Source organism: Mobula hypostoma, chromosome 22 (genome assembly GCF_963921235.1).
Source record: "Mobula hypostoma chromosome 22, sMobHyp1.1, whole genome shotgun sequence".
Classification (NCBI taxonomy): Eukaryota; Metazoa; Chordata; class Chondrichthyes; order Myliobatiformes; family Myliobatidae; genus Mobula; species Mobula hypostoma.
The window spans coordinates 3,144,956-3,162,566 of record NC_086118.1 but is presented as its reverse complement, the minus strand read 5'-3'; the positions used below and the strand labels follow the sequence as shown (position 1 = coordinate 3,162,566).

The window sequence follows — 17,611 nt, the reverse complement described above, 5'->3', positions numbered from 1 at the left end:
ATGGGCAGGTCCCGGCGGATTGGAAGGCGGCGACTGTCACGCCACTATTCAAAAATAGACGTAGGCAAAAGGCAGGTAACTTACAGGCCAGTTGGTTGGGAAAATGCTTGAAGCTATCATATTAGAAGAAATAGCAAAGCATCTGGAAATAAATGGATCATTAGGCAGACGCATCATGGATTCATCAAAGGCAGGCTCTGTTTGACAAACATACTGGAGCTCTTTGGGGAGATAATGAGCACAGTGGATAGAGGGGCACAGACAGACGTTACTTACCTGGATTTCCAGAAGGCGTTCAATATGGTGCCACATAAAACACTTATGCACAAAATAAAGATGCATAGAGTTGGAGGGTGATGTATGAGCATGGATAGAGGATTGAGATACGTGGATGTTTTTCTAGTTGGTAATCAGTGGTGAGCGGTGTGCCACAGGGATTGGTGCTGGGCCCACAACTGTTCATGATATACATTAATGATCTGGAAGAGGGGGCCGAGCTTAGTGTATCTAAGTTTGCTGATGATACTGAGTGGAAAAGCAAATTGTGCAGAAGATACAGAGAGTCTGCAGAGAGCTATAGATAGGTCAGGTGAGTGGGCAGGGATCTGGCAGATAGAGCACAATGTTGGTAAATGCGAGGTCATCCTCCTTGGAAGGAAAAATCAAAGAGCAGATTATTATTTAAAAGCAGATGAGGGGTTGCTTCATATCTATTTCAAAGGGCTACTTCATACCTACCAATACTTTTCTCCAGTGACTTCATTCATGCACCAACTCCATGGAAAATTTATAATGCTGGAAACTAAATGTCAAGCCAAATACTGACACCATTAATTCTCATACTGAATCAACTTTAACTACATGGAAGTATAGGGGACAAAATGGAGCCCAATATTTCTCGTGTGAAATGTCTGCTCGTATTACATGGCCAATTACAGAAGGCTTCCAGTTATAATCTATTCTCTGCTTTTCCCCTTAATTAAATTGTAATTTATGATTATGTAAATGTTAAAACTGTCAATTAAGTTATTTTAAATTGACTAACTTCATCTTTAAAGTTTAGCAAATAAATTACAATATTGCACAGTTAAGCAACTTAGCACAGATGACTGCTGAACAATGTTATCTGCTCATATGACATATGTGAAATAGCTCTATAGTGTTGTAATGCCTGGTACTCATGATTCTAATACTAATCCAATCTTGCCAAGTTGTGACTGATGGAAAAGCTGTGGGAGAAGCACTAAGCGACAGAATGAAGGCAGTTGGAGATGAATGTTGGCCATGCCTTCCAGAAATCAGTGTGGTTTTAATTTCAGGCTGATTAAAACCACACAGATTGGTGCTTGTCAATGTTAATGGAACTTTTTTTTTTATTAAATGCAATCATGAACAATAGCCAGATCAGAAATGCTGATCAAGTCAACTAGTTCCCAAAGAGAACTCTGATAGGCCAATCAGACGGTTCACTGCTGCTCAGCGATAGAACACAAAAAAAAATAGAACATAGAACATAGAATAGTACAGCACAGTACAGGCCCTTCAGCCCACAATGTTGTGCCGACCCTCAAACCCTGCCTCCCATATAAGCCCCCACCTTAAATTCCTCCATATACCTGTCTAGTAGTCTCTTAAACTTCACTAGTGTATCTGCCTCCACCACTGACTCAGGCAGTGCATTCCACGCACCAACCACTCTCTGAGCAAAAAACCTTCCTCTAATATCCCCCTTGAACTTCCCACCCCTTACCTTAAAGCCATGTCCTCTTGTATTGAGCAGTGCTGCCCTGGGGAAGAGGCGCTGGCTGTCCACTCTATCTATCCCTCTTATTATCTTGTACACCTCTATCATGTCTCCTCTCATCCTCCTTCTCTCCAAAGAGTAAAGCCCTAGCTCCCTTAATCTCTGTACAATCTTATGTACAATTAAGAAACATTAAAAAAAAAGTAGAAATACTGGAGTCATGATGACCACGATGAAGTCTGCTGGAGAGAGACATTTGTACACATGCTGTCCTCCATAATTCAAAGAGATTGAAGGATAAGGTTGCAGGGTGACAAAGCATGGCGGGAACACTTGGAACTAAAAACTAATCCCTACTGGGAGAAAACAGCACCTGTTCTTTCCGCACTGTTCTCCAGCAGTTTAAGGACTAAGTCCAGCTGGAACATAACTCACAAGTGCTCTTGAGAGTCAGGTATTAACCCTAACTACCAACAACCAAGCATTGCCATCCTGGTCCCCTTCATGCCAGCATATGAAGAAGCATGTGACTTCCCTCCCAGAAATGATAGGTGTTTGTGCACTCGACTCTTGAAGGCTTGGACCCCTTCATCGCAGATGTTTCCAACCACAGCATCTGGGAGGCTGTTCCAAATTCTGAATGCACAGTGAAGGAAGCTTCTATCCAGTGTGTAGGTTCTCGCATCAGGCATAGAAACAGCATGAACAGGCATAGATAAACTTGAGCGTGTGGTGCGCCGTCTCTCATAAGATGAAGGCAGCATGGTGCGAAGGTCTGCAGGGCTGTGGCTGGTGTACATTTTATATAGCACAGTAGCTGCAGCAACCTGTCGTCTGTGGTGTAAGCTACTGATGGCTAGCTTCTCACGAGCTGTGGCTTCATCTACACCTATAATCCTGAGAGCCTTTCTTTGAATGGAATCAAGCTGGTTGAGGACACTCTGTGAGGCACTCATCCATGATAAGCAGGCATGCTCCATGATACTTCGTACCTGGGCTTTGTAAACCGTGGCTCTGCCCTCTTTGTCTAGTTTGGATGCTACTTTCCGCAGAGCTCCAAGTCTTTGTCCAGCCTTGTTTGAAATAGTGGAAAGGTGTTTATCCCACACCAACTTGCTGTCAATATTAACACCAAGGATTACTAGCTCCTTCTTTAAATCCAGCTTGCAGTTCCCAAAATAAAGGTCGGGGTTAGATGGATTCCTCTTCCAAGACATCACCATCGCCTTGCACTTAGTAGGCTCAAGGGTGACATTCCAGTCACCTGCCCAGACTTTCATCCTGTCAAGATCCCTATTCAGGCCTGCTGCCACTGTATTACTCTCTCCTTCTCTGTGTGGAGTCAGTGTACAGGTATAGCTCGTTGATGCATGCATCAACCAAGTCGTCAATAAAGATGGAAAACAGAAGTGGCCCAAGTATTGAACCCATGCATTGATGGTTGAAGAATCAGAAGCCTGACCAGAGATAACAACTTTGATGGTCCGTCCATGAAGGTAGCTCTGCAGCCATCTAAGCAGCTTTCCAGATATTCATTTGGGTCTCAGCTTAACACAGAGTCCATTATGCCAGACCTTGTCAAAAGCTCCTTTGATATCCAGGGCTATGACACACACTTCTCCACCTTTGTCTAAGAAGGTGTTCCACGTTTGAGGTAAGGTGGTGAGGAGATCGGCTGTACTGTGATCAGGTCTAAATCCATACCGCCTACTTGAAATTAAGTTGTTACGGAGTAGGTAGTTCTGAACTTGTTTGTGGACTGCTGCTTCCATTACCTTGCTGATGACACTGAGTAAGGATATGGGGCATTAATTTGTAGGATCAGCTCTGGAATCTCGCTTGTGTACTGGTGTTACTGATGCTATTTTCCATTGTTCTGGGAATACACCACTCAAGAAGCATAGCTGGAAGAGGCGGCAGAGAGGACTTGCAAGTTCTACACTGCATTCCTTTAAGACCCTAGTTGGAATCTGGTCAGGGCCAGATGCTTTATCAGGCTAAAGCTGTTGCATAATTTTCCTGATGTCTTCAGGTTTGAAGATGATTTTGTTCAGCGAGGTGGTAGTAAGCTGCTTGACATCTGGTGGCTGGTCATTAGCATTTGTGAGCCGACATTTATCTGCAAAAGCCCAACAGAAAACATTGGCCTTATCCTTTGCTGTTGTATGTACAGACCCATTGTGCTCAATGACAGGGATGTCAGAGTGGCCTGTTCTTCCACAGAGGGAGTTCACAACATTCCACCACTTCTTGCTGCTAAGGTTACCACTGGTTAAGTCATTTTTGAGTTTGATGTCATGGTTTATAGAACAATGTTGTGCCGATCCTCAAACCCTGCCTCCCATATAACCCCCCACCTTAAATTCCTCCACATATCTGTCTAGTAGTCTCTTAAACTTCATTAGTGTATCTGCCTCCACCACTGACTCAGGCAGTTTCTTCTGGCCTGTCTCTCTGCTCGATTGTATGACTGCCTAGCCTGTGCAAACTTCTTCTTATTAGCAGGGGTGTTGCACTTTTTAAGATGGCAGTAGAGCAAGAACTTAAGCAAGAGACTGTAATTGTTTCTGCACATTGAGAATGACAGCATTTGCTCTTCAAATAAACAAAAACCAAACTTCTACCAAGACAAACTGACAAGTGGAGAACAAAACTCTCATGCCAGGGAAAGAGGCTGATAAGGAGAACAGGGCTCTTGGTTTGAAACTGAGCTGTTCCATAATAAACTAGATAAAGGGAAAAGGAGCACTGTAACTCAAGTCACATTTGGTAAAACAAACACCAGCACCCGGAACATCCAAACCTGGATATCCTAGTTTCGGAGTGGTTGGATGTATCCATGGCAGAAGTGCTGAGTGAATTGTACACATTAACTGCAATGAATCAACAATGATAATAAATATACTTGGAAGGTCACAATGTATGAAAATGCATTAAAAAGGCATCATTTAGTTTCCTTACCTTTCGGAGTACAACTGCTTTATATAAATTAGCCATTTTACTGGTTTTGAAAGCTTCATGTTCTACCTGAATGGCGCATGAGTGGGGGTCAGCCCTGATATTGAGAGGAGACAGTGGCATCAGCAGACATTTAACATTTTGATATATATTTGTGTTAATACTAATACAAGAGAGGAGAGAGGGTGCGAGTATGAAGGGGGAAGGGGAGGAAGGAGAGGGGAGAGAGGAAGAGAGGGTGGGAAGAAACAGGAAGGCAAAATGACACAGCAAAGGTCTCATGGATATGGGATTTAATTATTTTGAGAAAGGAAGACAGGTTATGGTACAAACTTAAGGCTCGTATAATCTTATGTAAATACTTAACAGCACACTTACTGAAACTCTCCCCAACTCCTTAAACACTCATTTATATTTGTTTTAAGTGGAAAATATCAACATGGGTACAAGATTTCTAATTGGTTACCTACCATTCTGCTTTAGTGACTTCCTGCTTTTTATTCTCGGTCAGTGCCTCCTCCAACATGTGGAGACAATGTTCTCGTGCCTGATACCCAGTGACCAATGCATAGAAGAAAGCCAAAACATTTAGTGTAAAAACTTGGCATTCAGCAGTATCAATGTCATATAATAACTGCAGCACAAAAGATATTCATGTGGTCTAGCACCAGGTGAAAAAATCATATCATCCAACTTTATATTCCATAGCCTTGGAAATTCTTCCTTTCAAGTACTTACCCTACTATAGAATATATTCCCTTTAAAAACACTAATTAGATCTGTCTCCACCATTTCCACAGGTAGTGAATTCCAGACCATAAATATTCATTGCATAAAATGTCTTCCCTTCATTTCTATTACTTCTTTGTCCAGAAACTACCTACCAGTGGGATAGTTCTCCTTCTCCTCTTAAAACAATCCATATTCTCACACACTTCCAACAAATATCGTATCAATCTATAATCCAAAGGAAATAATCCCAACTTTTTCAGTTTAGGGTGAACACCGAGATCTCTCTGGGCTTACACAGGCTCCAACTAGGGATAAGCAGCAACAGACCATTCAGACTCTCATCAGACTCTACAATTCAATTCATTCATGGCTGACCTGACATTCCTCAAACCACATTACTGATTCTCCCTCCGTAATCCTTGATTCCCTTTCTGATTAGAAATATACCTTGGCTTTAGATACACCCAAGGATTCTTTATAGTTTATTGTCGCCAAACAATTGATACTAGAACATACAATCACCGTAGCGATATTTGATTCCGCGCTTCCCGCTCCCTGGATTACAAATCGATAGTAAATATTAAAAATTTAAATTACAAATCATAAATAGAAAATAGAAAAATGGAAAGTAAGGTAGTGCAAAAAAAACCAAGATGCAGGTCCAGATATTTGGAGGGTTCGGCCCAGATCCAGGTCAGGATCCATTCAGCAGTCTTCTCACAGTTGGAAAGAAGCTGTTTCCAAATCTGGCCAAATTCTTCGCTATATCTGTCTCTGTCAAGCAGCTCAAAACACCTACAGCTCTCAGTGTTAAATGGATATTCTTTATTCTGAAACCTGCTCTCTAGATCTGGACTCTCACACAAGAAGTTACAGTCTCTCAGCATTTACTCTGTGTAGCTCACCAAGAATCTTTTTTGCTTTAATAGGGTCACTTATTATTAGAGCTCAGAAGAATAAGAGTCCCATCAGTTTAACTTTCCCTCGTGTCCCAAATTAATCTGAATAGACCTTCTGCACCACATCCACGATCTTTCCTTAAGCAGGGGATCCAAAATTATTTAAGTTCTCTAGATGAGGTTTCATGGGTACCTTGTACAGTTGAATTTAGACTTCCCCACTTTTATACTACAACACCCATGAAATCAGGGCCACCTTACCATTAGCCTTCCTATCACTGGCGTGCTAGCTTTCTAATTCATTCCCCAAATTCCTTTGTACGGCTGCTTTCAGCAATTTGTCTCCATTGAAACAATACTTTCCACTGAACAAATGCTTCATTCTTCATTTCAAAATGAACTTCAGCTTCCTAGATAACACTATATGCCAGCCATTTGGACATTCACTTAACACCAATATTGGTCTGTTCACACTTTCCTCATTTGTCTTTCTAACAATTTTTGTATCACCAGCAAATTTGACTTCCTTCCTCCAGATAATTAATATATTATAAACAGCTATAGTTACATTTATGGTTAAAGACAGTTCCTGGTGGTGCCATTAAGACGATGGGTCGTGCGAACAACTCCTATGGAAATCTTCAAATAATCCCATTGCAGGCTGCTACAGCTGAAATCCACAGCTACAGCCGAAATCCACAGCTACAGCCATGGACAGTGCATTAATTAACATCAATTTAAGGTAGTTAAAAAATCTATCACTGCTTAAAGTCGATGAACCTTGGATGGCAGTCTTCACTGACAAGTGCGGTTCCCCTTTAAGATAGCAGAAGAGAGAATGCCGCACTGGATTAAAAGTTAACTTAGGAGAAAATGGTTCCAACTTCCACTACTGTCTATTCTGCTGGCAAACATATAGTCCATGGAAAATTAAATAGAAGACCTCAGAGCAAGACTGCTGTACCATAGGGACACAGACTGCCGTGATTTTTAGTTTCACGGAGATTTGGCTATCCTCTGCCATCCCCGATGCAGCGATACAGCTCACTGGCTTTACGATTCACTGCCAAGATAGAACTGCTGAGTCATTCAAAGGCAGAAGAGGTGGAGTATTCTTTGATGAACTCCTTGTGGTGCACAAATGTGGCAGTTTTGTCCCAGTCCTCCGATTGCGACCTGGAACATCTAGCGATCAAGTGTTCTCCATTTTATCTGCCTCAGGCAAGTGTCAAACAGGCTCTAGAACTGAGCAACGTAATTAACAAGTGTGAAACAGCGCACTTTCATGTCTTTCCCATCATTTTAGCGGATTTTAAACAGGCCAGCTTGAAAAAATCCCAAAGTAATAATCACCAGCATATCACTTATGGAATCAGAGAAGCCAACAGAATGGATCACTGTTAAATAACGTTTACCATACCACCCAGTGCCCACACTTTGGAAAATCTGATCACCCGATTGTACTCCTACTCCCCGAGTATAGGCAGAGACTGAAGACTGCAGTACCGGTAGAGAGGGCCAAGAAGATATGGACAAGGGAGTCAGAGGAGCATTTACAAGACTGCTTTCAGGGATTCATCTTTGAGTCTTAATGAATATGCCACAGTTGTCACTGACTCCATTAAAACCTACGTGGATGTGTGTGTGCCTACGAGACCGTACCATACATTGGAGGCATCCGTTAGTCTTGCGAGACCATGGATCTGCGCCTGGAAAGTCTTCACTCTCCAGGGCGCGGGCCTGGACAAGGTTGTATGGGCAAGGAAGACCAGCAGTTGCCCATGCTGCAAGTCTCCCCTCTCCACAACACCAATGTTGTCCAAGGGAAGGGCATTAGGACCCATACAGCTTGGCACCAGTGTCGTCGCAGAGCAATGTGTGATTAAGTACCTTGCTCAAGGACACAACATGTTCCCTCGGCTGGGGCTCGAACTCACGACCTTCAGGTAGCTAGTCCAATGCCTTAACCACTTGGCCACATGCTCACAAATATCATACATACCAGGATCAAAAGCCATGGATGAAGAAAGAGATTCAAGATTCAAAAAACTTTATTGTCATTCTAACCGTACATCAGCTCTGCAGGGCAGAATGAGACAGTGTTTCCCAGCAGCAGTGCAATCATAACATAACAAACGCAACACTAAATAATAAACATAACAATAAATAGTAAAACACAACAGCCACATGTCAGTTAAAATCAAGTTATAAGTGTCCAGTGCAAGTTAAAAGTGTCCAAAGCAGAGTCAGGTAGAGCAGCTATTTAGCAGTCTGACTGCCTGTGGGAGGAAGCTGTTTAGTAGTCTTGTGGTTTTAGTTTTGATGCTCCTGTAACGTTTGCCTGATGGCAGAAGAACAACCAGTTCATGGAGAGGGTGTGAGGGGTCTTTAATGATGTACCGTGTTTTCTGGAGGCATCGACTCTGAAAGAGGTCTTGGACAGAAGGTAGGGAGACCCCAATAACCTTCTCTGCTCCCCTAACCACCCTCTGCAAGGCTTTTTTGTCGACAGCACTGCAGCTGGAGTACCAGGTTGTGATGCAAAAGGTCAGCACACTCTCAACCACACCTCTGTAGAATGTAGTTAAGATGTTAGTGGGGAGTGATGAGATTAGTAGTCTGCTAATTTTATATCCATAGCATTTGAGTCTAGTGATCCAGGACTACACAAGAACGCCAGGTATGACCTACAGAGAGTCATATCAAGAGCAAAAGAACAATTCTGATTGAGGTTAGAGGCAGAATCGGATGAATGTCAACTCTAGCAGGGTTTACAGGCCATTACTTCCCGCAAAGCAAAAGCTAACGTCATGAATGACAGTCCTGCTTCACTTCAAGATGAGTTCACGCCTTTTATGCATGCTTTGAAAGAGAGAATAAAACTACAGCTGTGAGGATACCTGCAGCTTCCAGTGACCCAGTGATCTGTGTCTCAGAGGCCGACATCAGAACCCTCGCAAGACGACAGGCCCCAATGGTGCATAACCATTCACAATCATTCCTACAGTTCTGATAAAAAAAAATCCATAATCTGGTCCTCTGTACCTCACTCTGCAATTGGATTTCCAACTTCCTCGCCAGAAGTCTGTGCAGAACAGAAATAACACCTTCACCTCAATGATAATCAACAATGGCTCACCTCAAGGAGGTGTGCTTAGCCCATTGCTCTACTCTCTCTACACACATGGCTGAGTGGCTAGCCACAGCTCAAATATCATCTATAAAATTGCTGACTGCACAACTAAGGCTGGAAAAGGGGGAGGATCATGGGATGGAGGTGCTCCCCTCCCCCTTTCTTTTTTCCAAGGCCTTCTGTCCCATGATACTCCCGCTTCTCCAGCCTTGTATCCCTTTTGCCAATCAACTTCCCAGTTCTTGGCTTCATCCCTCCCCCTCCTGTCTTCTCCTTTCATTTCAGATCTCCCCCTCCCCCTCTCAATTCTCTTACTATCTCCTTTTTCCGTTAGTCCTGATGAAGGGTCTCGGCTCGAAACGTCAACTGTACTTCTTCCTATGGATGCTGCCTGGCCTGCTGCGTTCACCAGCATGTTTTGTGTGTGTTGCTTGAATTTCCAGCATTTGCAGATTTTCTCGTGTTTGCGTCAATAAATAACTATCACAGAACAAAACGTCCAACCTGTACAGTACTCAATGGATTTGAACAGTGCATTGTTGAAATAGTTCTTTAATTTTCTATTTTATTCCTGTAGGAAACTAATTACTGCAATTCTAATCCTTACCTTGACAGAGAGCTTAGGTATTTTTTGATTGGCTGCATCACGGAGGGGACAATCAAGGTCTTAACAGAAAATAAATAGAGAATATCATTAATGCTCAGCTGATGGGACAGTGAGCTCTTATTGCCACAAGTTTATAGATAAGCAGGGCTTTGAGTTATGCTAAATGGGCAATCATTTAAACCAGGGGTTCTCAATCTTCTTTTATGCCATGGACCTCTACCATGTGGCCCCATGTTGGGAATCCCTGATTTATACCATAAGACCATAAAACATAGGAGCAGAATTAGACCATTCGGCCATGGAGTCTGCTCCGCCATTTCATTGTGGCTGATTCATTAGCCTTCAGCCCCATTCTCCTGCCTTTTCCCCACAATCTTTCATGCCCTAATTAATCAAGAACCTATCAACCTCCACTGGAAATACACCCAATGACCTGGCCTCCATAGCTGCCTGTGGAATGAGCAGATTGGTCAGGCTTCATGTTTAGCCACTGGAATTTAGAAAAGCAAGAGGGAATTCGTTGAAACATACTGTATATAGCCCTGAGCAGTCGTGACCTATAATAGCATTCTTCTGTCTACAGGGATTCCCATTTCTCCACATACTTCAATCTATTCTCTCAATATGCCTTGCCACAGTCAAGTGTTTGTGCACATGGGCCTCCAGGTTACTTTGTTTCCTGGTGTACTTCAGAACCATGCCATTTAATTATTTAGCCTTTCATTCTTTCTGCAGAAATGTCTCTTCTAATTCCCTCGATCTGTGTGCCTGGATTAAATCACAACTGGCACTTAGCAACCCATCTGTACCCTCTTGTGATTGTTACTGTTTATCACAGTGTAGACAGAGTCCATGGATGAGAGATTGGCTTTCATGAAAGACTGAGCTGTTTCTACCCATTTCTTCAATTTGAGGCAGAGGAGTGACACATCGGATAGGACACCTTTTGTGGTGGATCTACAAAAGTGATGAGGGTCAACGGGAACATGACGAGTTTCCTTAACCATCCTGGCCATACTGTCTGCATGGTTGGACCAAGACAAGCTAACTGGTGACATTTGCATTTAGGAACCTGAAGCTCTCAACCATCTTCACCTCAGCACCATTGATAAATACAGGGGCACATACACTGCCGTGAACAGTTGTCCAAATGCTTTCCTTCCATTCTGTTTGATGTTTATAATATATACTGGCATAAAGCAAGTTCATCATCGAGCTTGGGTCTAAAAGTAAATCTTCCACTCTACAACAATAAAATTTGACAATGTGCTTGGCTGAGGCAAATCATTCAAAATGGAAGCCAGATAACTATTGAAGAAAGGTTAACTGGGAGAAGACTCAGGAAATGCACTGAATGGAATAAATGGTTCTATAGGAATAAAAAGCTTATTTTATGCTTTAGTAAGAACATAACTCACTTCAAAGGATTTGTCTGTTCAGGAATTCTTTTCCAGTGTTCTAGTGTTATTTTGAGCATCTCGAGGGTTGCTCAAGCAGCAGCCCTTGTGCTGGCTTTGCAACAGCGAGGGTAGGGTTCCAGAATCTCTCTTAAAATAAAAGCATACAAAACCCAGCAATGTAACTTGCAACTAAAAGTGTAACTCTCACAAACTCACCTGGTGGTACAAAGACATCCTTTACAGGCTCCCCATTCTACAGATAGAAGGAAGTAGATTAAAGGTTAGCTATCACAGGAAAAACAAAAACAAAGGAATGATACATCACTATCTACTCATCATCTCTCCTTTCCAATCCACTATTGTGTATCTGCTCCCTTTGACTAAGTAACTGAAACATGAATGATGGAAGCTTTCACTGACTGGACTGTATTTCTCAGTCACACAAGCCAAGACAAAAACAGCCACGGTTTACTCAGAAGGAACAGAAGAGTTTACTGTTTACTCAGTGCCTTGTAACAACCGAATGAATGCTTAAGGCATGTGAAATCAAAGCACTCAATTGAAGTTATTTAACTCCTACATCAACCTTACCTTACGCAGCTTCATCTGTTTCTGATAAAACTTATTCCATTCCTTCTTTCTGTGCTCACTTTCCTCATCTGATTCACTGCCATCTTCATTCCCATATCTGAAAGAGACAGACTGAGCTGAGCAAGTATCAGTAGTCAATTTCCAATCATTTTCATTGTTCAAGTCATTTTACCTCACTCACAATGTAAATTCATCCTATATATTCTAATGAAACCGGTAAATAAAGTGTACACATGTACTTGACAGTATTATCTTGTCTTTCAAAATTTAAGCTTGACTTCACTAATTTATTTTGATTTCCCTTTCATGGTTTTCCTACCAATTAGCAAAGTTGCTCGTCCCAAGGATTTTCCAAAGAGAAGCCTACAAGTTCACAAGGAGACACACACTCAGATGCAATGGTCAGACATAGCTTAAGTTTGTAATCTGGCTCAATGTTGTTCATCATTCATATAAACAATTTGGATGAGAAAGTACAAAGAACGACACTAAATTAACTGGTATTGTAAACAGTGAAGGGGCTCTTGATCATCCTGGTGGTGAGCTGAGGCACAGCAAATGACATTCAATCCAGATAACAGGGCACGACTTATGCAATGAATAGCAGCGCACTGGGGTGTGTTATAGAACAGATGGTCCTAAGAGCACGAGTAACGCCATCACAGATAGTCAGCCTGGTAAAGAAGGCATTTGGCACGTTGGTCTTCATCAATCAGGGCACAATGAAGTCGGGACAATATACAAGACTATAGTGGGGCTGCATTTGGATATAATGTGAAGTTTTGGTTACCCTGTTCTAGGAAGGATGTCATTAAGCTGGAAAGAGTGCAATGAAATTTTAAGAGATTATTGCCAAGGCTTGAAGGGCTGGATTATAGCAATGGGAAAGCTTGGACTTCACTTCTTGGAGCATAGGAGAGCAAGGGGTGACCTTATGGAGGTGTACAAAATCATGAGAACATGGTTAGGGTGGCTGGACAGACTCTTCCACCAGGGAAACAGAATCATAAACCAGAGGGCTAAGCTTAAGGTGAAATCAAAAAGATTTAAAAGGGATCTGAGAAGCAACTTTTTCCACACAGAAGGTGATGTAAATATGGTCTGAGCTGCCAGAGGAAGGAGTTGAGCCAGGTATAATTACAACATTTAAAAGCCATTTGCACAGGTACGTGGACAGGAAAAGTTTGGAGGGATATGGGCCAAACACAGGCTACTGGGACCATCCTAAATGAGCATGGTCAGCATGTTGAATTGGGATGAAGCTGGTACTGTAAACAGTGAACGGGGTCTTGATCATCTTGGTGATGATCTGAGGTATTTTGCCGGGCTGTATTATCCTATTATTCTAATCTGTATCTTTGAGTAATAATTTCAGTATCACTTTGTAACATTACTTTGGAATGTTAACACAACGCTCCTATTAAATTAAATGAGACAAACACTGGGCATAAGTTCTCTGCATTTTTTCCACATTAGCCCATTTTTTTCCTCAGAATAACTTCACCCGACAGTGCTGCTGATGAAAGGCTCCAAACTTTCATACTCATAAGGCAAAATACTGCAGGTGCTGAAAGCCTGAAATGAAAAGAGAAAATGCTGGTGGCAGGTAAGGTAGGATCTGTGGAGAGACATTTCAGATCAATGATAATTTATCAGAGCTGAGATAAGTTGGACATCAGACATGCGTTAAGCTGCAGAGGAAAGGAAGGGATGGAGAGAACTTGTGGAACGTCTGTGGTAGGGTGAAAACAGAGCTATAAGACACAAATAGCGGCATCAGCTGAGAACACTGGAAATGATCAGCAGGTCAGATAGGAAAGAAACAGATTCAACACGAGAGTGAGACGCGTGGTGATGAAGCTTGTTGATGGCAGCTGATCTGAATGAAAAGACAAAATAGGAGACGATGAATGAAAATGAAGAAAGAGAAGAGCCCAAAGCTAGAATTATGACGGGCAAACTACAGCAGCTGCTGCTGAGTCTGAGATAAAACATAAGGCTAGAAATAGTCAAGTCAGGCAGCATTCTTGAAGCTACCACCTAAGCTGGTTAAAGATAGCCAGTCTGTTCTATGAATTATTCTCCTTTCTCCATGGATGCTACCTGACCTGCTAAGTAATTCCAGCATTCCCAGCCAGTACCACTAGTTGTATCAGTCAGTCTCCCTTGGTCACCCGATCACAGATACTCCCCTTGCACATTTCCATTTTTTCTCCTTCTCTGCAACATAAAACATGTTTAATTTGTAATTTGTGCTACTTCTAGATCATCAACCTGAGACATTAACTCTTACTCTTTGTGTTCACAGATACTATGCAAAATACTGAGCATTTCCAGCATTTTTGGTTTCTAATCCATCCTTTGGTACTTACTAAATAATCAACACTTACCATCTGAACCACTTCATACAAATCCAATGTTCAAGGTTGTTTTATTTTAATGTTGCAGCATTGTTTATTGTGAAGCATTCGTATTGTATTGTTAAATGGGGCACGAGTAAATAAATAAATGAAAGTTTTCTTAATATACACTTGGCAGCATCACAAATTCTAACTAGCCTTATTTCTTACAAAACTCATTTGTCAATAACACTACTAGTACATCACTTTGATGTTTCCAGTAAATTCTCCGATAGTTAACCTACCTTTCAAAGCCGTAGCCCTTTTTGCCCCCTTCATACAGGTCACTGATGTATCCGAATGGTCCTGCAGCCGATGGCATTGTAGCAGATGCTTGAGCCTTGCTGAGGTCAAGCCTCTGAAGGGAGTCCAGCTGTTTCATCACAATCTCAGGATTTTTGCAGTGATCACATGCCCGATTACAGATTGGAATTGCATCTCCAAAATACTTGGCAATAGCTGCATGCCGACACCTTACACAAAACATCAAAAAGTCAGATATCAAAACCATAAATGACCTGTGTAGAAAACCACCCCGATGAACACCTAATCTGACTAGCATTTATCCTATATACATTTAAAAACAAACTGGCTAAAAATACTAAATCGCTCTGGTTTATCACATTTGTGTAAAGCCACCCAGACCATTCCTGTTTTTCCCTAGCCTGGGATAAACCCTGCCATTTGACAAGTATCTACAAAAGCAGAATTCAGACTGTTAATGCAAATGGGAGGCTGACATTGATGTTTTCTCATTCTAGTGGTTTAACAAACCAATTAAGAGTCAGTCACTCTAACAAGATATCGTACATACATATCAGTTACCCATGATTAAAAATACATGAGCTGCATGGCAAAATTTCATTGCATAATTTCCACTTATAAAAACATATCTACCCAGTCTGTTATACTTTATTAACCAATGCTCAAATATTTGTCTAATTCTTAACCAACCTTAAGCACCTCTTTCCAGTTAACTGAGAAACCAGTAAAGACAAACTACCTTGTAATGATAAAATTCACAAAACTAAATTGAATTGACTTGATTTCTTACATTCTTCACATACGTGAGGATTAAAAATCTTGACATTACATCTCCATCTGAATGTGCAAATTATAGTAATTTGTAATAAATAGTACTACAGTAAGATACGCAACAGAACAGGCAATAGCTTAGAAATACGATTGTATCAGCATGAATTCATCGGTCTGATGGCCTGCTGGAAGAAGCTGTCCCGGAGCCTGTTGGTCCTGGCTTTCATGCTGCGGTACCATTTCCCGAATGGTAGCAGCTGGAACAGTTGGTGGTTGGGGTGACTCAGGTCCCCAATGATCCTTGGGGGCCTTTTTAAGCACCTGTCACTGTAACTGTCCTGAATAGTGGGAAGTTCACATCCACAAATGCACTGGGCTGTCCGCACCACTCCCTGCAGAGCCCTGCGATTGAGGGAAGTACAATTCCTATACCAGGCAGTGATGCAGCCAGTCAGGATGCTTTCAATTGTGCTCCTGTAGAAAGTCCTTAGGATTTGGGGACTCATACCGAACTTCCTCAACCGTCTGAGGTGCTGTTGTGCTTTTTTCACCACACAGACCAAGCGAGGTCCTCAGTGATGTGCATACAAAGGAACTTGAAGCTGTTCACCCTCTCAACCCCAGATCCATTGATGTCAATAGGGGTTAGCCTGTCTCCATTCCTCCTGTAGTCCACAAACAGTTCCTTTGTTTTTGTGATATTGAGGGAGAGGTTGTTTTCTTGACACCACTGTGTCAAGGTGATGACTGCTTCTCTGTAGGCTGACTCATTATTATTTGAGATAAGACCAATCAATGTAGTATCATCTGCAAATTTAATTAGCAGATCGGAGCTATGGGTGGTGACACAGCTATGGGTGTACAGAGAGAAAAGGAGATACAATGTTCCTGTGGAATATATTCTCTCATTCACACTGCCAGCCAGGTAGTCATCCAGCTTTTCAGTGAGGCCTATAATTGCAGTGTTACCTATTTTACCTTGGATTTGATAGAAAGGGATATACTAGGTTTAAACATGAATACAGCTGACCACACAAACATACCATATCTCAGTGCCAACAAGACATGTTACTATTCAGATATAGCAGGCTCTTTTACAAATATAGTACTTTACCACAGTGAAATATCAATGTGGCATACACTAAGAATGCACAGAATTGAAAGGGATTATTGCATGGATAAATATGATTTCAGCTATATTCTTTCACCAGAATGTTACAGGCTGTGAAGCAACCAGTCAGAATGTTCTCCACTACGTATTTTTTGAAATGTCTTTCGCGACATAATGAATCTTCTCAAATTTGTAATGCTGCAAGGCCAGTAGCATGTGACTGCATCAATGTGTTGGACCAGAGCAGATTCTCTGAAATTTTGATGCCAGGACCTTGAAAGCTGCTCACCTTTTTCAGCAGTGACTCCTCAATGAGAATTGGTGTGTGTTCTCCCAGCTTCCCCTTTCTGAAGGCAACAATTAGTCTGTGATCTTGCTGACATTAAGTGTGAGTTTGTTGTGTTGATTCCAACCAGCCAGCTGATCTGTCTCACTCTTAAGCCTCCTCATCAGTATCTGAGATTCTACCATCAGTGGTATCATCAGCAAATATATAGATGCTGATGTGTTATGCTTAGCTACACAGTCATGAGTGCAGAGGGAGTAGAGTGGTGGGCTAAGCATGTATCCTTGAGGTGTATCTGAGTGATTGTCAACAAGGAGATGTTATTACTGATCTACACTGACCACGATCATCTCCCAATAAGGAAGTCAGGTATTCGAATGCAGAGGGAGGTACAGAGGCCCAGTTTTGAAACTTAGTTATTCGTACTGAAGGAATTATGGTTTTGAACGCCAAGCTGTAATCAATAAACAGTGGCCTGATGTAATTGGAGTATTACACTGTGAAGGTAGGTTCACATCCACTGAACCGTCAGTGTTGTGCTGGTAATACAGAGCCAACTACCGAAAAGAAAACAGACACAGCAAACATTCTTTTGGAGTTAAAAACATCTATAAAAGGCATTAATTACCTCTCCCATTTAATCCCTTAAATACAGCAGAGAAATAGTTACTTAGGTTGGTCTATACAAGAGTGACTATGCTACCATCGTGCTAACT

General features: G+C 41.9%; 1 protein-coding gene across 4 annotated transcripts in view; it reads right to left on the bottom strand.

Annotated features, from left to right (window-relative positions):
* Window positions 1-17,611, bottom strand: part of recql5 (RecQ helicase-like 5) — a 112,533-nt gene that overhangs the window by 24,744 nt on the left and 70,178 nt on the right. For 3 of the 4 annotated variants that reach the window (XM_063030910.1, XM_063030909.1, XM_063030908.1), the window contains exons 8-13: window positions 14,709-14,936; window positions 12,065-12,161; window positions 11,690-11,726; window positions 10,074-10,132; window positions 5,173-5,249; window positions 4,706-4,799 (exon numbers count right to left, since the gene is read on the bottom strand). In XM_063030910.1, the coding sequence (XP_062886980.1) occupies window positions 4,706-4,799; window positions 5,173-5,249; window positions 10,074-10,132; window positions 11,690-11,726; window positions 12,065-12,161; window positions 14,709-14,936 (592 nt within the window). Of the gene's footprint in view, window positions 1-4,705; window positions 4,800-5,172; window positions 5,250-10,073; window positions 10,133-11,689; window positions 11,727-12,064; window positions 12,162-12,186; window positions 13,640-14,708; window positions 14,937-17,611 lie in introns of those variants that run through there. The other variant, XM_063030911.1, reaches the window with a different exon arrangement.